Source organism: Aquila chrysaetos, chromosome 19, assembly GCF_900496995.4.
Source record: "Aquila chrysaetos chrysaetos chromosome 19, bAquChr1.4, whole genome shotgun sequence".
Lineage (NCBI taxonomy): Eukaryota > Metazoa > Chordata > Aves > Accipitriformes > Accipitridae > Aquila > Aquila chrysaetos.
The window spans coordinates 25,909,092-25,932,479 of record NC_044022.1 but is presented as its reverse complement, the minus strand read 5'-3'; the positions used below and the strand labels follow the sequence as shown (position 1 = coordinate 25,932,479).

The following is a 23,388-nucleotide window of genomic DNA, read 5'->3' as shown; positions in this document are numbered from 1 at the left end:
CTAGCGACGGCGTTTCTGCCGAGGGGTCAGGATGAAACCCTTCCAAAAAAAAAGCAAGAAGAAGGATGCCAAATCAGGGCAGGCCGACGAGTCTGCTGCTACTCCAGCTAAAAAAAGCAGGAAACCATATCCCGGGCTTGGAGATGCCAATCTTCCCATGCAAACAACTCCCTTCTTGTTTTTTTTGGAGAGTACCGGAGGGCTCGGGAACAGACGGTCACAAATAGCAACTCCACGGCACCGCCGAGGAAACGTTCGCCAGCCCCAGGAACCATGTGGGGATGCTGGTGTCCCCATGTTGGGATGGTGGTTCCTCTGGAGGGGTCCTGGTGGTGGCTGTCCCCACGTCAGGATGGTGGCTTCTCTGGAGGGGACCTGGTGGTGGTGATCCCCATGTCGGGATGGTGGCTCCTCCAGAGGGGAGCTGGTGGTAGCCGTCCCCATGTTGGGATGGTGACTCCTCCAGAGGAAACCTGGTGGTGGACACTACCACAGATGTCTTTTTCCCAGCACATCCACGCAGAGGTGTCCTAGTGAGGTTCATTGGTGTCTTGGATGTCACCGGTGGGGTGGAAGGTGGCAGTGGCCATCCCCTGGTTCCCAAAAAGGGACATGTCCAGGGGCTCTGGGACATGGCAGGACATGGTGGTCACACAAGCCCACCATGTTCCTGCCATCAAGCCTTTTACCCGTCAAGTTAAAGGGATTCAACTTAAAATAATCTATATAAGGCACAGGGGGACATGCAGCCTGGGGACAACCCCCATCTGCAACCAGTAACGGTGGTCACGGAGCAACTGGTACCAGCGCGGGCAGGGACTGGGACCAGCCCCCCGTTCCCCGGAAGCTGAGCAGCTCCAACGGGAGTTTGCACGAAGAGCAAGTTACTGGAATATTTTTACCCAGATACTGATTTTCGTTCTCCCTCCCATTGGCCGGGCCGCAGTTCCCAAAGACCCAAAAGCAAACACGCTATTTTTAGAGAAGAGTTCATTTACTGGAGCCATTCCCTTTGAAATTCCTCACCCATCCTCTCCATGGAAACCAAGGGAGCCCAGAGAAACAGCCCCACGGGGACCAACCATCAGAGCTTTAAAAAGAGCCACGTCGAAGGAGAGGGAGTGGAAGTGGCTGATTTTTCTTCTCTGGACACATCCTGGCCTAGAAACACCATGGTGGAAATCGCAATATATTTGCTTTAGTGGGTTCTGTCTGTGCAAGCTGGGCTTGATGCCTTCAGGAGGAGATGTCCTGGAAGATGGATGATGCCCACTCTGAAAATCATGCCTATATAGTTAGTGGGGCCTGTTGTCTTGGATGGGTGGTGGGGATGGGTGGTGGAGATAAGTGGAGGAGGGATCGGTGGAGGGGGGATGGCCGGATGGGTGGATGGAGATGGATGGAGAGGGATGGAGATGGGAGGAGATGGGTGGAGATAGGTGGAGATGGAGGGATGGATGGATGGATGGGTGGAGATGGATGGAGATGGGTGGATGGAGATGGGTAGATAGAGATGTATATATGGATGGAGATGGATGGAAGGAAGTATGGATGGAAGGATGGGAGGAAGGGAGTCTCCTCCCCCATTTTCCAGGGGAAAGCCCTGGGAGAAGGGGAAGAAACTATACAGACCAAACCCCAATGTTGCCCAGCTGTATCTTCCCTTCGTGTGACGGCACCACCTTCTCCATCCTGAATTTAGGAGAATTCCCTGCTGCAGCTCCAAAGCTGCGGGAACTGCCCCATCGGGACCTGCCTGCGCCACACGGGTGATGGAGCTCAGCAACAAAGTCACAGCAAGGGGAGACCTTGGCACGTCACCTCTCTGGTCCCTCCCATCACACAGGGCTCTGCATTCGCGGGAAACCTCCCACTTCGGAAATATCCCTGGAAAAGGCTCTAAGTCCCCTAACCCTTGCAATGACAGACTAACGCCGCAGCAACATGACCCAGGAAGTTTTGAGCCTCCATCCCAGCTGAGTTTGGCGGGAGGGTACCAACCACGCACGTGCACATCTCAGAGATGCCGACCTGCTGCTTCCCCTGCAAGAACAGATCGGAGATGGAGGCCCCCTCCTCCAAGCAGAAGCTTCGGAGGCGTGCGATTTTGCATGGAAAAGACCAGGCATGAAGCCCTGTGCATGCATGCAGGCAGCGTGCAGGCAGGCTGCCCAGAAATGCAGAACGGCCCGTGCGATGCAGACACGGTGATGGTGCAGCCCTGCACCATCCCTGTGCATCGCTGGCTGTGTGCACCAGGAGCACCGATGTCTCTGTGCACCCCTGCACACAGAGCACACCGCATCTACCCCTGCACCCCTGCACATGGACCCCAGCACCTGGGATCTCCCCGTGCAAGGATGCAGGTGAGCAGTGGCACTACTGATCTCCCTGTGCACCCCCGCACGTGCAATGAGCACCAGGGATCTCCCTGTGCATCCACGTGTGTGTGCAGACCGGCACCATGAATCTCCCTACGCACCCTTGCACATGCAAACTGCCACAACTGATCTCTTTATGCATCCTTACGCACCCTTGCACCAGCATCAGGGACCTCCCCGTACACCCCTGCACGTGCACCCCTGCAACAAGGACCTCCCCGTGCACAACTGCACGTACGTCCCAGCACCGGGGATCTCACCGTGCACCCCTGTGTGTGCAGACCAGCGCCATGAATCTCCTTATGCACCCTTGTACGTGCACACCAGCACCAGAACCTCCCCATGCAACTCTGCATGTGCACGCCGGCATCAGAGATCTCCCTCCGGACCCCTGCACGTGCATTCCAGCACCAGGGATCTCTCAGTGCACCCCCGCATGTGCACCCTTGCACCAGCACCCCAGCACCAGGGACCTCCCCATGCACCACTGCATGGGCATCCCTGCACCAGGAACCTCTCCATACACCCCTGCACGTGCACCCCAGCATTACAGACCGCCCCGTGCAGGGATGCATGTGTACAGGGATGCACATGGACAGCAGGACCAGGGACGTCCCCGTGCACCCCTGCATGTGCACCCCTGCAACCAGAGACTTCTCTGTGCACCCCTGCATGCGCACCCCTGCATCAGGGTCCTCACCGTGCACCCCTGCCCAGGCAGCCCTGCAACCAGGCACCTCTCTGTGCACCCTTGCACGTGTACCCCTGCACCAACAACCTCTCCATACACCCCTGCACACGCACACCAACACCACGGACCTGTCTGTGCACCCCTGCATGTGCACCCCTGCAACCAGGGACCTCCTGCATGTGGACCCCTGCACCATCCCATGCACCCCAGCACCGCAGACCTCGCCGTGCAGGGATGCGCATGCACACCAGCACCAGGGATTTCCCTGTACAGGGATGCCTACGGACAGCAGCACCGGGGATCTCCCCGTGCACGGGCACCCCAGCACCAGGGACCTCCCTGCGCACCCCTGCCCGGGCACCTCCGCAGCCGGGGACCTCCTGCACATGCAGCCCTGCACCAAGGACCTCTCCGTGCACCCTCGCACGTACACCCCTGGACCAGAGACCTCTCCACGCACCCCTGACTGCGCACCCCTGGACCAGGGACCTCCCCGTGCACCCCTCTTGCACGTGTACCCCAGCACCCACGGGGGGCCGTGGGTCTCTCCGCGGGCTGGAAGCGGAGCTCACGCCGAACCCGTCCCAGCCTCCCACCCTCGTCGCAGCCCCGGCATCCTGCCAAAAACCTGACCTTTGGGCCAGGCGGCTGCGGGCCAAGGCCAGCCCCCGGCACCGAGCTCAGCCCAGCGCTAACCCTCTCGCTCCGGGGCTGGATCCGGCCCCACGGCCACCATCACAGGGCACCCCCCCACCCATGGGGTGCTACGCTGGGGTGTTTGGGCTCAAAGGATGTGTATCCCAGCTGGTCCATCCCCTCTGTTGGAGTCCGCTGCCTAATTAATTAGAGGCTTTTAATTAAAGCCAGGGCAGGCACCGAGGACGAGGAACAAGGAGCAAGGTGGGTGGCTCGGGGTGACACCAGACATGTCCTCTGTGTCACCCAGGGGCGTTCAAAACCCTGGCAGCGGGGAAGGAAAGGGGCAAAAATGGGCAGAGTTAAAGGGATTTTGGCACTGAGGAAGGGAAGACTAAAAAATGGGCAGAGTTAAGGGGATTTTGGCACTGAGGAAGGGAAGACTAAAAAATGGGCAGAGTTAAGGGGATTTTGGCACTGGGGAAGGGAAAGGGCAAAGACGGGAAGATTTAAGGTGATTTTGGCACCCGGGAAGGAAAGAGGCAAAAATGGGCAGAGTTAAGGGGATTTGGGCTGGTCCAGCCCCCCAGCCACGTTGCTTGGCCCCGTGCCGGTGGTCCCAGTGTTGGTCCGTGCCACTGATAGGTAGCATCACCTGTGGGTCCCCCCGATGCCGGCCAACTTCTCCTCGCTGCATCCCACCTCCAAGGTCCCTCCGAAGGGCAGTGGAGGCTGCCTGCGTGCCTCAGTTTCCCCCCACCCCAGCGTTTCGCTGAGCACGGAGCAACCAGGGCTGCAAAACCCAAGCAAATCATCGGCGCAGGCACTGCAAGAGGAAAGCCAAGATTTACCCGTCCCCATCCTCCCCCCGCAACGGCTTTAATTATAGATTTCCAGTAACACCAAAAAATGAGAAAACTCCCAGCCGTGGCCCAAAACCTGGTTTCTATGGAGATTTACGGAAAGGGAATGGAGGGATAAATAGGTCCAAAGATGCTAAACTTTGGCCAAGGAATACGTGGCCGGTGCACGGATCCGGCCCTCGAGCTGTCCCCAAAGCAAGGGCGAGCTTCTGGACGATGAGCCATGCCGGGGCGAGCTCGGAGGGAGGATGGTCAGGAGGGATGGGGGAGTTTTACGCAAGCGTCCCTGGGAACGTGACCCTGATGTTTGCCTCTGGGGATCCCCCTCCATCCCCAATGACTTTTTCGGGGTGCAGCCGCCCCGCTTGGGGAGCAGCAGGTGGGGAAGGCAGCGGCCGGGGCGCCGGGGGCCACGTTCCCACGGCTCCTCCGCTCCCGCGAGGTGCTATATTTAAATCAATATTTTCCTGTTTAATCTGACTGCTGCTAAGTCAACAAACAGAGCATGGCAGCAAACATACCTAATTTTCCATCCCATGCTGGATTCGGCCATGGGGGAAAGAAAGATCCAAGGGGTCGCCAGCCTGGCATCCTGCTCATACCTTCACCAAGCAGCAAATGGACCCCAAATCCACCCCAAATGCACCCTAAACGCACCCTTGCTCGGTGCCGGTCTGCTGCACATGCGTGTCCATGGGTATGCACACGTGTGCTGCCCATCCCAGCGGCTTATGCGGTGCTGGATGCAGAAAAACTTTTCTATCTTGAGTTTTGGGGATTTTTTAACTTGTTTTCTTGAAAGCATCCTTTCTTTCTGCAGCACCCGCGCTTGTGTGCCGGAGCAGGACGTGCTGCTAACATCTCCTGGGAATTAAAAGCCTCATGCCCGGCATCAGACACAAGGTGAAGGAGCTCTTCTGCACCCAGGACGGCTTGGCCGGCATCAGCCCCATGGAGGATCGCTGGAAAGCACCCAGGACAAACAGTCCTGCCGCCGAGGGAGAACAGCACGTTACCTCTCGCAGCCGGGACGTGCCGGGCAGCCGAACCCGGCAAACAGCCGGCACGGCAGTGCTCACCACTGCCAAAGCCACCACCAAACCGTGGGGGCTGGGAAAATACCCTGGGGGGATGATGCTGCAGGGATGTTGTTCTCCAGGAGAATATCTTGGGGGGGAAAATGCTGGAGGGATGTTGGACCCCAGGAAAATATCTTGGGGGAATGATGCTGCAGGGATACCCAACCACAAGAGAATATCTTGGAGGAGCAAGATATATCTAGGGAGAGAATATTTTGGGGGAGCATCGCCACACACTTGCCAGGCCCCATTATTAATCTCTTCCCAGCATCGTCTGCTGGAGACAGACACCAGGACAGACAGACCATCACCACGATGCAGGATGGATGCTCCGACGTCCCCAAATCCCCAAGCAACAATGACCATTTCCCCAAGCAGACAACCGACCTTGTGACGCCGGCCCTCTCCATTGAGTTAGGGAGGGGAAAAAAAAATAAATAAAAAATAAAGCTTATTTCTTTGCCATCCGTCAGGGAGCACGTAAATCTCTGCTCCCAGCCAGCCGTCCTGGTGCCAAGTTATATCCGGTCCTCGATGCTCTTGCCTATAATTAAAGCAACTCCCTTGCAGGGCTCGGTCCCCCTCCACCCCCCCAGCCAAGGCTGGTGCCATCTGAAATAAAACATCCCAGCTCCACTATATAATAAATCAAAAGGAGAAATAAAAACCCTGGTTTCAGTTATGTTATGGCTGCAGCACAAAGAAATTCAAAGGCAGGAGAGAGATTTGAAGATACAGCTGCGGCGTTGCCCTTAAAAGGGAAAATTCGCACCCTCTTCGCCGAGGCTGGCGGGTTCAAGCAAGGTAAGGAGCAGCATCCCCGGGGTCCAGCCCCGTGGGGTGGCCCATGTCCCCGAGGTGATGCTTGGCCAAACTGGGCTCCCAGTTGCCAGAGCCCAGTGCTGGAGTTGGTAAAAATCCACCCGAAATGATCCCAAAGTGACCAGGGTTGGGGGATGTATTGGGGTGCGGGTCAGCAGAGCGTCCCTGATACTGGGGCCATCATGGGGTGGGCACCGTCCCTGGGGCACCGCAGGGAGCTGCCTGAATAAAAAATACCACTTTATAAATTATTAATATAAACCATGTATTATATAAACATATTAATAATTTAGTAAGAGATATTTCTTTATAAAGAAATGCCGCCGGGTGCACTGCCTTGCCTTGGGGACCTGCTGTTGTCCCCATGGTGCCGCCAGCCACGGCGCCGGGAGGTTCCTCGTTACCCTGCTTAATTATAACGCTCGATGCTTCAATAGCACTTTTCAGCCTGAGATCAGAGAGGACAAGCACCTCACTCTAAACTGGTACATCAGACAAAAATGTTGCAAAATTCACCCCAAATTATTTCCAAGGATGTTTTACGCAGGAGCCAAGAGCTCCCCGTTCTTGGCCACCAACGGCAATGGGAACAACAGCCGGAGAAGGAGCTGGATGAGGGGCAGAGCCCCCCAAGAGAATATCTTGGGGGAATGATGTTGCAGGGATGCTGGACCCTGAGAGAATATCTTGGGGGAATGATGCTGCAGGGATACCCAACCCCAAGAGAACATCTTGGGGGAACCGTGCTGCAGGGATGCTGGATCCCACAAGAATATCTTGGGGGAAGGATGTTGCAGAGATGCTGGACCCCAGGAGAATATCTTGGAGTAAAGATGCTGTGGGGATGCTGCACTCCAAGATAATACCTTCAAGGAATAATGCTGTGAGGATGCTGGACCCCAGGAGAATGTCTTGGGGGAAGATGCTGCAGGGATGCCTGACCCCAAGAGAATATCTTGGGGGAAGATGCTGCAGGGATGCCTGCTCCCAAGGGAATATCTTGGGGGAATGATGCCACAGGGATCTGGATTTTGGGAGCGTGCAAAGAAAAACACCCCTGCTCCACATGGCTCTGCCCCGGCCAGCAAGGGTTACACCGCCGGGCTCAGCCCTGGGGACTTCACGCTTGGCTGCCGGCGGCTGTCGGAAGGGAACGGTCCAGCCCGTCCTCTTAAATCGGCATCGAAGCAGGGCGAGAGAGCCTTGCCAGCCCCGTTCCTGTGAGCTCTCGCCTCATCCCCCACGGGAACGGGTATTTCTGGGCTTCGCCCGGAGCTATTAAAAGCCCCGTGGGTGCCAGCACTGCTGTGCCGCAGGAGGAGGTGGCGCTTCCAAGCCCTTCCTGGCACAAACACCCGAAGCAATGGAAACCCAAGTCCATCTTCAAACAACAGCCGAGGGGCCGGCAATGCCAAAAACCCACCCCGGGAAAGACCCCAAAGCCCGCGGCCGCTCTTCGGGGTGAGCAAACCGCCTTTGCGTCCCCCAAACAGCATTAATTCTTCCGCGGACAGGATAAAACTTTACCCATTGATAAAATAGTTGGTGCATGCACAAGAATATTTTTCCCCTTTTTTCCCACGCCGCCGGCACCGCAAGGCCCATGGTCCCGGGCAGAGGGGTGGTGATTTTTTGGGGGGGAAAAATGCCAATTTGCTCGAAAAGGGCTATGACATGGGGAATCCCAAGCAAAAGGACCATTTAATCCCTCCCCACCAAGGTAAAGGCAATTTTTGGTTCAGCATCTTGGGGCTGGCCAAGAGCACACCCGTTTACCGGGACTTAGATAGCATTGCCGGGAGATGCTATATATAAATACAGCATATAATATGTATGTATCTATAAAAACACCTTCCACCAAAACTTGGTGCTATTTAACCTGAAAACCGCTTCTTCCCACCCAAAAATCGCCTTTTTATTGGGGGAGTCGCTCCTACAAACAAGAGCTCATCCCCTTGCAACTGCCAGGAAGGGCTGGGAAGGCTCTTGGCCATCTGGCAGTGCATCCACGGATGGGCGTTTGTCCCCAACGAGGGACACGCGAGGCACCCCCAAAGCCACCAACGCTTTGGAGGGGTCAGGTACCGCGTGAAACGAAGGTGGTTTTAGGACGGACGGGCACTTACCACCTGCGGCTTGGTCCTGGGGCCGTGTTCGTCGGGCGGCCGTGGGCACCGGGGCAGCCGGGGCTGTGGGGCAGCGGGTGGAGAGCGGGGTCCATCCCCAGGACCGGGGGACGCGTCACCTGAGTTGAGGGCCAGCATGTACCGCTTGGTGACATCCTCCAGCGAAGGAGGTTGGAGGGTCGGGAAGGATTTGCCGGGCGAGCGGGCGGCAGCCGGTGCGGGGAGGTGGCTGTGGTGGCCGGAGGGGACAAGCGGCTCGGGGACGGTGATGGGGACGAAGGTGGCGGGCTCGCTGGTGTGACGGACGTGCTTGGTGGCCGGGCGGCTTTTGGCGTGGACGGTAGGTGCTGGCGGCGGTTGGTTTTCCTGGTGAGCCGCGCGGTTGGAGCGCTTCTTGGAGCTGCGCCGGGCAATGCGAGGGGACAACACATCAGCCAACTTGGGGTCAAAGCCATAGCCGCGGCCGGTGCCCGGCGCTGCTGGTTGTGCCGAGAGGATGGGCTCGCTGCTGGACGGTGGGATGCTGGGCTCCAGCTCGCTGATGGCCTCACCGGGACCTTCGAAGGCGCCGGCCGGCAGCTCACCGCGGCGGCTGGGGTCGCTCAATGACTTCTTCTTGATGGTCTTGCCGTTGCCCTTCTCGTCGATGAGTTTAGCCATGGCGCCGGGCTGGCTGACGATGGTTCGGATGAGGCTGCTGTAGTCCCGCGGCCCATCGCTGCCGAGTGACAGGTCGCTGCCTGCGCTGCCTGCGCTGCCTGCAATGGTGGCGGGTTGGGGGATGCCCGCCTTGGTGCTCAGCGAGCCCAGGAGGTTGCTGTCGACGGAGAAATTCTTCGCCTCCTCCGCCACCGAGCATCTCCGGTGGGGCATGGGGTCGCTCAGGGAGCGGTAGGGCTCGGTGCCACCCTCGCTGCCACCCTCCATCCCATTGGTACCTGCCGAGGGGAACTTACGGCGGCGGCGCAAACTGCCGGGGGTGCTCGGTGTCTCGGATTTGCCAGATGGAAGGTCTTCAACGGCCGCTGCCGGGTGAGCGGGCAATGGTGTTTCGGTGTCACCGGCTGCCGGCCCGGCGTTGGGCAGCGTCCAGGCATCCACGGCTTCGTGCAGGTCTTGGAAGGGCATCCCCACGGGTTCCGGCTCCGTGACGATGCCCTCGTCCGTCACGCTCGACTCGTGACCCGACAGCTCCTCCACGGATTTCCTGCGAGCGAGGTTCTCCTCCGACTCCGCTTCCTTCAAACACCCGCGTGCTCTCCGCCCGTCCCCGAAGGGTCACGTCCGTCGTCCCCGTCGGTGCCACCACCTCGGCGCCCTCCACACCTCCGCTGTCCTTCTGCTCGGCCGTGAAGCCGTAGTCCTGCTGGGAACCCATCCTGCTGATCTTCTCAAAGACCTGCCTCGCCTCCTGGATGTACTGGTCCTGGATGACCATGGGGAGGGCATCCTCGTCCCCCCGCTGTCCCCCATCTGAAGCCACCCGGTCCTGGCCATCAGCGGTGGCCAGGAGGAGCTCGGAGGAGCTCTGCTTCATGGTGCTCTGTAGGAAAAGCCGCCGCGTCCCTGATTTTTCGGAGCAGGTGAAGGACTTGGCACGACGCAAAGTGGCCGTCAGGTCCTTGAGCGTTGGCCGCTCGCCCGGCGCCCAGCGGTTGGGGGGCTGAGCGGCGCTGCGGCTGCCCGGGGAGGGGGTAGCGATGCCGGAGCAGCCGTCAGAGCCGGCGTCAAGGCCGATCCTCACCCCCTTCTTCTTCACCTTCAGCTCCGAGAGGTCTGATTTGAGGAAGCTGAGGAGGGTCAGGGTCTCGGTGGCGATGTCGGGGTTGGACAGGGACTTGCGGTGCTTGGCCCGCTCCCCTTCCAGCCCCGGCTGGTGCAGGCTCTCGCTCCCAAAGTCCGGTTTTGCCTTGGCCGTGCCCTGCGGCAGCTTGGGACGGATGCGGACCGCCGGCTGACCCCACGCCAGGCCGTCGCTCGTCCCGAAACTGGGCGACCGATAGACGCCGTAACCCGGCTGGAGAGTCCGTCCTTGGTTGGGCCAACAGACCCCAAACTGCTCCTCTTCCTTCAGCGTCTCCGTGCTGGAGTAACGGCTGCCGCTCCGCGACCCGCCGGGGCTGCCGAAGGGCAGGATGTTCACCTTGGAGACGCGGGCCACCACGGGCAAGGGATGACGGGCGACCACCCGCCCGCAGCCTTCGGCCTCGGCCTCGCCGCCATCCGCCGGGCTCTCCCAACCACCGCTCTCCTTCTTCTTCTTCCGGGCGACGCGGTGACGGTGGGCGCCGCTTTGCCCTTCGCCTTCGCTGCCGGACGAAGCGCGGGGAGAACGGGACGCCGTGGCTTCATCCTCCCCGTTGGAGCGGGGCGACGGGGAGGAGGAGGGTGGTTGCGGTCGAGCCGAGTTATGCCAGGAATGCGGGCCGGGCTCCGGCGGAGCTCCGCGGGGAGAACGGAGAGCCGGGTGCGGGACGCGGCTGCGGGGCGGAGGCGGCGGGGGAGCTCCCCGGCCGCTCCCGCTCCCGCTCCCGGTTCCGTTCCCGTTTCCCATCCCGTTGCCGGGCCCATTCCCGGTCCCATTCCCCGTTCCCCCCGTAGGTTGCCGGCAGCTTTCCCCGAAGAGTTTCCGCATCGCCGGGACGCTGGGCCAACGCGGCGGCTCCGCGTTTAAGCCCGGGCCCGGCGACGACGACGGCGGCGGCGGCGGTGGCGGCGGTGGAGCCGGAGACGGCGGCTGAGCCCCGGCATGAACCGGGCCCGTCGGCTCCGGCTCGGTAAAACGAAGCGAAAGCTGCCGTACCGAAGGGGCCAGGCTGCCAAAAGCCCGGCCCGCTTGTTGCTCCGCGATCGACGCTGAAACTTTCCTACCCGGGAAGAAGAAGAAGGAGGAGGAGGAGGAGGAGGAGGAGGAGGAGGAGGAGGAAGGCGGGGAGGAGGCGGGCAGCAGCCACCGACCCGCCGCTACCCCCCGACCGCTGCCCCCCTCCGCCATTGTCTGCCCCCCCCCCCCGCCGCCGCCTCCGCCCGCCCCCCGGCCCCGCCGCCGCCCCCCGGCCCCGGCCCCGGCCCCGGCCCCGGCCCCGCCGCAGGCACCGCCCGGCCCCGCTCCTCCTCCGGGCTGCCAGCGGGCTTCATCCCTCCCGCTTTGTTTTCTCTCTTCGCCTCCCCCCCCCCCCCGCCTTTTTTTTTTTTTTTTTTTTTTTTGGCTTTTCCTCCTCCCTCACCCCCTGCTTTTTTATTTGTTGCATTCAAATAAACTTTCCTCCCCGGAGGCGTGGTTTCCTCCCGCAGTGGGGGGATGGTTGGAGATTTTGCCTTTTTTTTTTTTTAATTTAATTTTTTTTTTTTTTTTGGGGGGGGGGGGGGGGAGAAGGCGGCCGCAGAGCTGCCCTCCCGCTCCCAGGCCGAGCAGGACGACCTCACACCCCGCCCCCCCCGCATCCTTCATCCCCTTCCCTCCATCCCCTCCCAGCTTTTTTTTTTTTTTAGGGGAAAACAGGATAAGTAAGCAAGAATTTGGGTGCCAGCGAGAGATCCTTCCCTCTGCTGTGGATTTCTCCAGCCCCTGCTTTGCAACTCATCTCGGGGAAGGCAGAACACCTTGTTCCCAACTTGCAAAATCCTCCTGCGACGCACTGCCCCGCCAACAGACTTTCTCGTGGGTTTTTAGCATCGCTTGTCAGCGCTTGCTATTTGCAGCCCATAACCCCTTTTCCCCCAAGACAGCAGATTTATCGCTGGTGATGTGAAAAATGAAGAAGGTGGCTGGGATGGTTGGTGGGTGAGCTGGGGCCTTGGCAGCATGGATGGGGCTGGAGGGGTGTCTTGCCCACATAAAGCACGGTGCTGGCTCTGTCCCAGGGGCACAAAAAACCTGGTGGTGATTAAAAAAAAATCCAACACCCCCTGTAAACGCATTTTTCAGGACCTAAAAAGCGCCTCTGGCGATGCCGTGAGCTGCACCGCCCCGGCAGGTATTCCTTCCCTGGCTCTCCCTTCCCTCCCGCCACCCTCCCCTGGTTCCCCCAGGGCTGGGTGTCTCCCAGCCATAAGGACGATGTCCCCATGATGTCCCCATCGTCACCTGGCATTAAGGATGGGATTTTGGGAAGAGCCACGCTTTTCATCTCCTCTTGGTGCTGTAGGAACTGGTCCTTAGGCTGCTGGTGTTGAGCATCTCACAAGCGAAGGAGATGTTTGGAAGCACCCACCCCATCTCTAAGGTGCCCCGTTGTGCCCATCACCCTGGCTTCTAGGCCTGGTGGTACCAACAGAATTGCTGACAGGACCCCAAGGCCGGGCAGGACATGGTCAGACCCAAAGGGAGCTCCGTGTGTCTCCTACGCTTAAAACCATCCAAAATCGGTGATTCCACCATCAGGGACCTCATCAGGGCATCCTGGAGCGGCTGGATGTCACCGCCTGAGCCCACGCTGTCCCTGCAGCCACCACCAGCCTTTTGGGGAGCTGCTTATTTTTTTCCCCTCAGAGCTTTATTGTGGATCAATTTTGGCTGGCCACCTTGTCCCATGGGTACTATCCAGGCACGGGGTGGTGCGACGGAGCAGGGCTCCTCCATCCCTCCCTGGAGCCGGGTGGGCACCCACAGACCCAGCTGGATTTCTCCAAATCTAAATATTTTGCGCCCTCTCCTGGGTCCAGGCGGTGTGGCCTGGTGCCTCCCACCCTGTCACCTTCTTTTTGTCTGGGAAGAGGGGGACACCAGGCTGGGACTGTCCCACCACCCACCGCCCCCCCCCAGCATTTTGCCCTTCCATTGCAGGACCCCAAAAATACGTCGGAGGAGATTTTGGTGTGGATGAGCTCCGGCCAAGGGAAAGCCCGGGGCTGGCTTTGCCTCCTCCATCCCATTCTGTGCCCCAGCCCAAAGTCACTGTCACCAAGCATGGTCCTCCCCACCAGGACACGGCCACCACTCCTGCAAAACCAGGTGGTTTGAGCTAATGCCATCACAGAAACCCTCTCTGTTCCAGCCCGCCGTGACGCTAAGATCTTTGAGCATCATCCAAGAGCTGATGACCACGCTGGACACCCTCCTCATCCTCACGACAACAAGGAGCCACACTGGGACCACCAACCCTGGATCCTGCTGAGGTCCTTGGGTGGTCGGGTACCCGAGGAAGATGCCGTGTGCTTGCAGGGAGCGAGGTGGGATGAAGCTGTGCGCTTGGCTGGGTGCAGGCAGCCAAGCCAGGGGGATGCTCATCCCTGGAGATTTGAAGCAATTTGCTTAAATCAAGTTAGACGTGATTATTACGCACAGCCAACCTGCGAGAAATGCAGCAAAACAGTGATCCCTATATATATATGTATGTATACTATATATACATATATACACTGTATAGATACATATAGTGTATGCAGGGCAGAGAATATCTGCGCTGCATAGCCTGTGCTGGGCTACAAACCTTCCCCTGCTTGGATGTATAACGTGTATGTATATATAGTGGGTGCATATATGTGAACGTATCCATCTGAAAAAGGCAGGGATGTTTATTCTATACATCCTACATGTTAAAGAAGACTCGCAGAGCGATTAGTGGTATGTCCACCCCGTGTCACGTAAGCGAATCCCTCCTTGCCGGGAGGGAGCAGCATCCCGACGGAGGCTGCGGGGAGCAAAGCTCAAGCCCCAACGCAGCCTGGGGGTGGTGGGGAGGCCAAGCCAACGGTGAGACATGCGGTGACATGGCCAAGGACACCGAGTAGCTCGGTAGCCTGGGTTTCCTGACTCCGGGAATTGTGTCTGGCTGTGCCGGCTCTGATTTTGGTGGATCCTGGTTAGGAGGTGACAGCAGGATGCCAAGGATGCCAGGATGGGCCAGATTTGGGGTGGTGGGCTAAGCAGGGAGCTGGACCCGGATGATGCTGAAGGTCCCCAGGCAGGTGACAACACCGCTGGCTTGTGTCTCACCCAGCCCATGGTCATCACTTGGGTGGGAAATCCAGCATGGGTGTCCCAGTTGCCCTTATGTCTCCCTTCCCAGTTCCCAGTCTATCCAGGGATGCTTTCCCACTGTTTTGCAGCTCCAGTGGTACCAGCAGGCCCATGTCTTTTACTGGTGTGGCCCCCTTCTGGGGCTGGGGGTGCTTAGGGTTGTCCCAGTATTACCCCAGAAAACATCCATGACACTGATCTTGAGCTAGAGAAACACACGGCCCCATGTTCCCCAAACAGGTATGAGCTGAACTAAACCCTCCCCAGCCTTTGCATGCCCCCATCAGGGAATCTTTAAATGAGAAGGGGGAGAAATTGCCCCCCAGCAGCTCGCCCTGAGCCAGGGACCGTGTCCTCCACAGTCCCAGTGTGTTCTCCACGGTCCCACCAGTGGTTTTTATTGCATCGGTGGCTCGGCCACCAAAGAAACATGGTGCTAAGCTGCTCAAACTGAGCAACTGAGCCAGAGAGAGGACACAGGATCTGTGCCGTGATGGGGTTAATACTGCGCCACTGCAGGTTGGAGATGGGATGAAAGTGTTGAGAACTTGGGAGATGCCATCCTCCTGTCCTCCAGCATGTCCCCAACTGAAGCCATCTCTCCTCCATGGACCTTAAAGCCAAAATTGCTCCATGCCCAGTCCCGGTGACACCGAGGTGGCCCTTGTCCTCACCTAGGAGCCATAGGTAATGCAATGGTCATGCCGCCACTTGGAGCTCATCTTGTCGAGGAGGTAGCGGGTGCTCTCGCGAAACTTGCGTTGGGTGAAGTAGAAGAGGATGGGGTCGAGGACACTGTTCATGCTGGCAAAGGGACGCGTGCACTTATAGGCGATGGCAAACGCCTGTAGAGCCGGGCAGGGCAGGCTGGGCGAGGAACGGACGATCAGGTAGATGGTCTTGGTGAGGTGGAAGGGGAAGAAACTGATGGAGAAGACGATGACCACGATGATGATCATACGCACGGCTTTGTCCTTCCTCTTGTGCACCGCCAAGCCGATCAGCTCATCCTTCTGGCACAGGATCCGGGCCATCCTGCAGTAGCAGGCGAGGATCGCCACGAAGGGCAGCAGGAAGCCGGTGATGGTGAGGGTGATGCCGTAGGGGAAGTAGGCGGCGGAGCGATCTGGTGGGCTCAGGTCGTAGCAGACAGTACGGTTCCTCTGGGTGCCGGTAGAAGCAAAGACGAAGGTGGGCAGGCACTGGGCGATGACGATGAACCACACCGCGGCGCACACCAGCCACGTCAGCTTTTTCCCCTTCTTCTTGTGCCACGAGGCCAAGGGGTGGCAGATGCCCAGGTACCGCTGGACGCTGATGCAAGTGAGGAAGAGGATGCTGCTGTGTAGGTTGGTGTAGAACTGGAAGCGGATGAATTTGCAGGTGAAGTCCCCAAAAGGCCAATAATCCTTCTGGGTGTAGTTGTAGATGAGGAGCGGGAGGGAGCAGACGTAGAGCAGGTCAGCCATGGCCAGGTTCAGCATGTAGATCATGGTGCGGGTGAGCGCCTTACGGGCCACCCAGATCTGCCCGATGACCACAGCGTTCAAGGGCAACCCCACCGTGAACACCACCGAGTAGACCAGGGGCAGCAGGACCTGCTTGAACTCCTCATGGAAGGTGCACAAGTTCCTCCTGGAGCCCACAAGGGCCGTCAAGTTGGCCATGGCAGCGATCCTCCCTGTCGATGTCCTCTCTGCTGGTGTGGCCCCTCAGCAGTGCCTGTGAATGACAAAGGGGACAGTTGGTGACTTGGCCATGTAGTGTCACATCCACCCTGTCAGGATGAACCTGGACCGGTGTGTGTGACCCCATAGCCCCATCCTTCTGGGTCAGGGCAACCCCCGGGATCCATACAGGCTGGGGGATTAAGGGATGGAGAGCAGCCCTGCCGAGAAGGACTTGGGGGTAGCAGTAGGCGAAAAGCTGGACATGACCCGGCAATGTGCGCTCGCAGCCCAGAAAGCCAACAGTATCCTGGGCTGCATCACCATCAGCGTGGCCAGCAGGTCGAGGGAGGGGATTGTGCCCCTCTGCTCCGCTCTGGTGAGACCCCACCTGCAGTTCTGCGTCCAGCTCTGGGGTCCTCAGCACAGGAGAGACAGGGACCAGTTGGAGCGGGTCCAGAGGGGGGACACAAAAACGATCAGAGGGCTGGAACACCTCTGCTGTGAGGACAGGCTGAGAGAGTTGGGGTTGTTCAGCCTGGAGAAGAGAAGGCTCCAGGGAGACCTTTCTGCGGCCTTCCAGTACTTAAAGGGGGCCTACAAGAAAGATGGGGACAAACTTTTTAGTAGGGCCTGTAGCGATTGGACAAGGTTTTAAACTAAAAGAGGGGAGATTCAGACTAGAAATAAGGAAGAAATGTTTTATGCTGAGGGTGGTGAAGCACTGGCCCAGGTTGCCCAGAGCAGTGGTTGATGCCCCATCCCTGGAAACATTCAAGGTCAGGTTGGACGGGGCTCTGAGCAACTTGGTCTGGTTGAAGATGTCCCTGCCCATGGCAGGGGGGTTGGACGAGATGACCTTGAAAGGTCCCTTCCAACGCAAACTGCTCTGTGATTCTGATTCTAAACCACGACGATGGATTTAGGGGTCCATCAGAAAACTGAAGGTGGAGAGAGAGGGACCGTGGGGGGCAGTGGCACACAGGACAGTGCGGTGGCCGTGATGACCACCATCTCAGCTCCGCTTGCCGCGACACTTACACCCCGTAGAAAGGTTTGCACAAGGCCAAACCGCCCTCATCCCGGTGCGGGAGAGGAAATTGCGGCACGGCGTGCCCGTTAGCCGCCGGCATGGCTTCCTGCTCCTCTGCAGGGGGTGCCAAAACCCTACGGCCGGTCACCCGAGCGGGCTGCGTCCCCCGAGTTTCAGGATATGCCACCTGCACAGGGTCCGGCACGACCCACAGATGTTTTGTGGTTACTTTTCAGGACTGGTGACGCTCTGGTCCTGGAGTTTTTCGGGTTTTGTGGGCTGAGAGAGCCCATCCACGTGGCCTCTGGGCTGCTCTGAGCTGGGCAATGGGCCATCTGCTTTTCTTAGCGGCCGAGACGAGTGTGGAAGACGTGGTCCTACAGCGCAAAGAGACCCCTGACCCCAGCCGTGCCGCCTGGATGAGTCCCTCGCCGTGACGCCCATGGGTGCTACACGCTCCCAGGTTGCAGCAGCTCGGAGGCGTGGGCAGAGCCACTTCTCCTTCCTCCTCTCGCTTCCTCCATCATCACTGGCAGACCTGTCTGCAACCCTGGCTGGTGGCGTGGGGCCAGCGCCCGCTTCCCCCTACACACCCCCGCGGCAGCCCCAGTGCCTGGCAGGCACGAGCTTACCTGGAAATGGGGTGGCCAGTGTCCCTGTGCCGGTTGGGAAGGGAAACTGAGGCAGGGAGGGGGGTGGCCGAGCTCCAGCCACACGCATGGGGCAGAGGGGGATCGGGGGGGGGGACAGACCACACAAGTCCAGGGTCCACCTCGTTAGCTCGCACCACCGTGGTGCCCCATTTCAGGTCTTTGGGGATTTACCAGATCCAGAGCACAGCCTGGCCATGGGGTCAGGCTTGGGAAGAGTGCTGGGGACACACACGAGGCTCTCCCATTTTTGGGGGTGCTCCAGGCTTGTAGATCAGTGTGTGTCCCCCTCCCACTCTCCCTGCTGCCGCATATTCTTCCTACCCTCCTGGCACCCCGTTGAGCCCCCCCTGGCACCCCACCGAGCCCCCCTGCACCCCCTGCACCCCATTGACACCCCCCTCACCCTGCTGAGCCCCCCCGGCACCCCACTGTGCCTCCCGAACCCTGCTGAGCCCCCCTGCACCCCGCTGAGTCCCTCTGGCACCCCATTGTCACCCCAGCCCCAGGCAGTCCCAGCACCCACCTCTGCCACCTCCAAGCCAATATGTGCCCCAGGGTTGTGAACTTCCCTGTCCCCTGGGACCCCCCCAAACCTCCTCCGGGACCCGAGGCTGGGGTAGCGCCCACCCAGCCCGCACCCTGGGCACCCACAGGAGCCTCCGCCATCCCACTCGTCCTCGCAGGAATACCACCATGACATTGGGGACAAGGCAAGAGGGGTCCCGGGGGACCTGGGAGCGCGTCTTACCTGCTGGGGTGCCACGGGGTGCCACGGGGTGCCGGGACCTGCCGCTCTGCCCAGCACCTGGGCACATCTGCAGCCCTGGGGTGCTGCGCTCACCCTCTTGAGCAACACTTCCCCTTTCCACCCCATGACAGCACCCCCGGGGCGATGGGGAACAGAAACCTGGGTGGCAGGGTGGGCACCGCGCTGCATGGCGTGTCGGCATGGGCACCACACGGCATGGCACGGCATGGCATGGCGGGGTGGGTGCTGCAAGACAAGGCACCGAGGGTACCGCGTGGCACCGCACGGCAGGGCGGGCACTGCACCGTGCTGCATGGCGCAGCACCGCACGACGCCGCATGGCACCGCGCAGCGGGGTGGGCACTGCAGCGCACGGCGCAGCACCGCAGGGCGCTGCGTGGCCGCATGGGTATGGCACGGCACGGCACAGCCTGCGCCAGGAGCTCCGTCACGGCTCCACACCGCGTGTATAGATCCCCTACGCACATCTACGGGCTGCCTGTACACACATGCAGCCTCCCCGCACACACACAGACACGCGTGTGCACACCCCCATGGGCATGCCCTACACGTGTGCACAGACACGCACCCCCCCGTGCGCCCACACTGCGCCTCCAAAAGAGCCGTACCTGGACACTAAGGGACATCCAGAGCTGGCAAATGCCACCAGGGCAGGGGACGTGACCCAAACCTGGCTCAGGGATGTCAGGATGTGGCCAGCTGAGGCCACCAGCCATGTCACCAGACCCATGGATTTTGGGGTCTTTTCCCCCATTTTTGGCTCCTTCCTAGGGTGGGCATCTGGGGTAGATGCTGGGGACAGGGATGTCACCTGGCATGGTGGCACCAAGAGGAAAAAGATGCTCCAGTTGCCTTGTCCCCTTCTGCCACAGCCACACAAGGGAAACTGAGGCACAGGCACTGGCTTTGAAGTGAACCAGTGTGGTTCACGCCCCATTTTAACATATTTTCTGCCCCAAACACCCCTTGGAGGAGTGTTTGGGGGGGGGAATAAGGACATGCCCAAGGCTACAAAGGCCATTGGTGGCGGAGGGTATCTGCAGCAAGAGCTGAGCCAAAAATACAATAAGCAGCCAAAAAACCAAGGGACTCCCTAACCCCAAAAAAAACCTCTTTGTAAGAGGGAAATGGGGCACCGAACCCCAGTGCTGCCAGACTGGGAGGGATAGGGAAGCCGGAGGAGAGGAAGAAAAATCCCTCCCAATCCCAGGAAAAAACCCAGCTGCAGGATGTGCCGAGCACAACCTTTCTATTAGACACCAGAGAATCCCCACCCCAGCTGTACCCACTGCCTGCCACGGCCTGTAACCTCGCAACCACAGCCTGCCATCGCCCATAAATCACGACTATTGCCAATTAATGAGACCACATCAAGACACTCGTCCTCATCCTGCTGCTCTGCCCATGGCACGTCCCCGGGTCATGATCTGGCCTGGCGGCTTATCCAAAAAGTCCCTTTTTTCACCCCCAAAACCCACTGCAGGAATCCCTGCCAGCCCTTGGGATGATGGGGTGGGTGGCCTCCACACTCAGCCTCCCCTAACAGCAGACATCCTTGGGATTATGGAGACGTGGTCCTGGTGCCCTGACACCATGGTGATGGGCACCAGGTGAAATCCATTGTCAAATGAGACTTTCAGGGGGAAAAAAGGGGTGCACATGGTGTTGGGGTGCTCTGTAGGATGGGGTCACCCTTACCCAGGGGGTTTAATGTGCCTGAGAAGGAGGAATGGGGTTAAGAAAGAGAAGTGCTTTCAAACCATCTCAGGCAAGCCCTTCTCCAGTGAAATTAGCTTTAATTAACACCCTGATATTAATATGAAGGGGGTTTCTGCAAGCTTGCTACACTGGGAAAATATTTTGGCTGCTGGTGTGCTCAAATAGTTTATGGGGGATGGCTTCCTCTTTTGGAAACCTTCCTCCTTGGTTTGTCCTGCCTTGGGAGGAGACCATGGTGGGGACATCTTGGTGGCTTGATGGCAGAGCTGGGATGGCGGAGATGGAAGTGAAAGCTCCAGCTCAGCAGATTTCAAAGGGGATGAAGGGGGGATGCTCCTGCCCTGCATGTTGCTTGGCCGAAGCCACAACATCCCTGTCCCCAGACATCTCCTGCCTGGTCCCAAAACATCTTCACGTGCCCGTGGACATGTCCCACCTGCCCCAAGGTGGTTGAGGACCAAGGCTTGGATGTTTTAAGGGAAATTTCCATTTATCAAAGACCCAAAATGTAATGATGTGGACAAATTGGGCCACAGTGGCATTTTCAGGTGCTTAACGTGGACCTGTGGGGACAAGGTGCAGGGACAGGCCCTCTGGTGATGCTGCGTGGCTCTGCCACTGATGTACTCTGTCCTTGGGTGACTCCCTTCACCTCCCCATCCTTTGGTGCTCCATCTCTAAAATAAATCGGCATCTCAGGGGTGCTCTGAGCAACCCGGGCAGCGTTTTCCTGCTGGAAATGGGAGGTGCTGGGGACAGGGAAGGTGCAATGAGTTGGTCTGGTCTCAGCTGGCAGCACTGAGGCTCTGGCTGTATAAACCCATACATATATACACACAAACACAGGCACATATACAGCCACATGTTCACCCACATGTGCACATATGTGCATAAACATATATGTATACAAGCATATACACCTCTCCATATAAATATACCTCTATGCATGTATATGCCTCTCTGTATTTATACCTCTATACATATATATACAAACTTATATATGGTTCTCCACACACATATATACACACATATACATTTCTCTCTACATATATAGAGAAATATATATGTTGCCATTCACACACACATATATACAAACTTCTATACCTATATAAACAAATATATGTCTCCGAGCACAGGGACTCACACATATGTATATACATAACTCTATCCATATATATATACAAATATATCTATGCTTCTATACACACGTCTATGCACACATGCTCATATATACAAATATATTTATACATCTGTATGTATATATATACAAATATATAGAGATATATATAAAGGCTCCTGGCACCACCAGCAGAGATGCCGGGGAAGACCAGGTCCCTCAAGCAGATTTGAGGACACTCTGCATGTAACACCCCCTCTGGCACGGGGTTGATCCCTATGGATGCCCCGGGAGATGCAGGCGCATCCCGGGTGCACCCCAGGCCGTGGGAGCAGAGGGACCCGGGCAAACCCACCCCACTGAGCTCCGCACCAGCCCTGCCGTGGGGATCAGGGTGTGATTTTAAGCCTTGCTCCGCGGTAAAATCTGCTAAACCTTCCTAAAAGCAAAGTCCAGCAGCTACCGTTTGGGGTGGCTTTGGGAGCACCCCAAAGCCCGACCGAAGCACCGATGCTCTCTGGATCTGACCCCGTTCTCTCCAGTTCTGCCTCATCCTGCCCAGTTCTGCCTCATTCTGCCCAGTTCAATCTGATCTGCTCAGGTCCAATCCTGCCTGGGACAGTCTCAGCTGCTTGGGTCTGATCCTGTCCTGTCTGGCCCCATCCTACCCAGTTTGGTCTGAACCCCTCAGGTCCCATCCTGCCCGGTTCGGTCTGAGCCTCTCAGGTCTGATTCTGCCCAGCCTGGTCCCATCCTGCCCGGTTTGACACGCTCAGGTCTGATCTTGCACGGTTTGATCTGACCCTCTTGGGTCCCATCCTGCCCGGTTCAGTCTGACGTACCCAGGTTCCATCCTTCCCGGTTTGGTCAGACCTTCGGGTCTCATCCTGACCCGGTTTTGTCTGACACACTCGGGCCCATTTCTGCCTGGTCTGGCCCCATCCTGCCCAGTCTGGTCTGACCCTTTTGGGTCCCATCCTGCTTGGCTCGGTCTGACACTCTGGGGTCCCATCCTGCCCGGTTCGGTCTGATCCTTTTGGGTCCCATCCTGCCCAGCTCGGTCTGACCATCTCAGGTCCCATCCTGCCCGATTTGGTCTAACACTCTGGGGTCTCATCCTGCCCGGTTCGGTCTGACCCTTTTGGGTCTGATCCTCTCGGTCTCATCCTGCCCAGTTCAGTCTGACCCTCTCGGGTCCCATCCTGCCCAGTCTGGTCTGACCCTTTTGGGTCTGATCCTCTCGGTCCCATCCTGCTCAGTTCGGTCTAACACTCTGGGGTCTCATCCTGCCCGGTTCAGTCTGACCCTTTTGGGTCTGATCCTCTCGGTCCCATCCTGCCCAGTTCAGTCTGACCCTCTCGGGTCCCATCCTGCCCAGTCCGGTCTGACCCTTTTGGGTCCCATCCTGCCCAGTCCGGTCTGACCCTCTCGGGTCCCATCCTTCCCGGTTCGGTCCGACCCTTTTGGGTCCCACTCTACGCGGTCCAGCCCCATTCTGCCCGGTTCCCTCTGCCCCTCCCGGGTCCGATCCTGCCCCGGTTCCCTCGATCCCGTCCCTTCCCGTACGCGGCACTTACCGGCAGCGGGATGCGCCGGGGCGGCAGCGGCGCTCAGCGCCCGGGGCCGCCCCGCTGCCGCTCCGCCGCCGGTCCCGTCCCGCTCCGCCCCGGGGCCGCCCCGTTCCGCCCCGCTCCGGCCCCGGCACCTTGCGGGAGGGTCCCGGAGGGGACTGGAGAAGGCTCACAGCTGGATTGGGGCGGAGGAACAGCTGGGCTGAGGGGCTGGCTTGGCCTCATGGGCAAACATCTGGATTGAACAGGGTGGGTGCGTGGGGGGGTGTCCACCGACCCCAAAAGTGGGATTTACAGGG

General features: G+C 58.8%; 2 protein-coding genes across 3 annotated transcripts in view; both read right to left on the bottom strand.

The window, feature by feature from the left end:
- ARHGEF17 (Rho guanine nucleotide exchange factor 17) overlaps positions 1 to 11,593 on the bottom strand; it is a 35,026-nt gene extending 23,433 nt beyond the window's left edge. Inside the window, 2 exon segments of the mRNA XM_030042881.1 lie at positions 8,599 to 9,846; positions 9,848 to 11,593. Of these exon segments, the coding sequence (XP_029898741.1) occupies positions 8,599 to 9,846; positions 9,848 to 11,593 (2,994 nt within the window).
- A 2,504-nt stretch (positions 11,594 to 14,097) lies between these two features.
- Positions 14,098 to 23,186, bottom strand: P2RY6 (pyrimidinergic receptor P2Y6). Of its 2 annotated transcripts, none has more exons than XM_030043165.2 (2): positions 23,096 to 23,186; positions 14,098 to 16,282 (listed from the first exon to the last, which is right to left on the bottom strand). In XM_030043165.2, the coding sequence occupies exon 2, from the start codon at positions 16,225 to 16,227 to the stop codon at positions 15,235 to 15,237; it is 993 nt and encodes a 330-aa protein (XP_029899025.1). In that variant the 5' UTR covers positions 16,228 to 16,282; positions 23,096 to 23,186; the 3' UTR covers positions 14,098 to 15,234. The 2 variants fall into 2 exon arrangements, with proteins under 2 accessions (XP_029899025.1, XP_029899024.1); XM_030043164.2 differs by lacking the exon at positions 23,096 to 23,186 and adding an exon at positions 18,662 to 18,765.
- Positions 23,187 to 23,388: the final 202 nt, after the last annotated feature.

What these genes read in the sequence shown, in the direction of transcription:
- P2RY6 (XM_030043165.2), bottom strand. Translation starts at nt 16,227, where the DNA reads ATGGCCAACTTGACGGCCCTTGTGGGCTCCAGGAGGAACTTGTGCACC.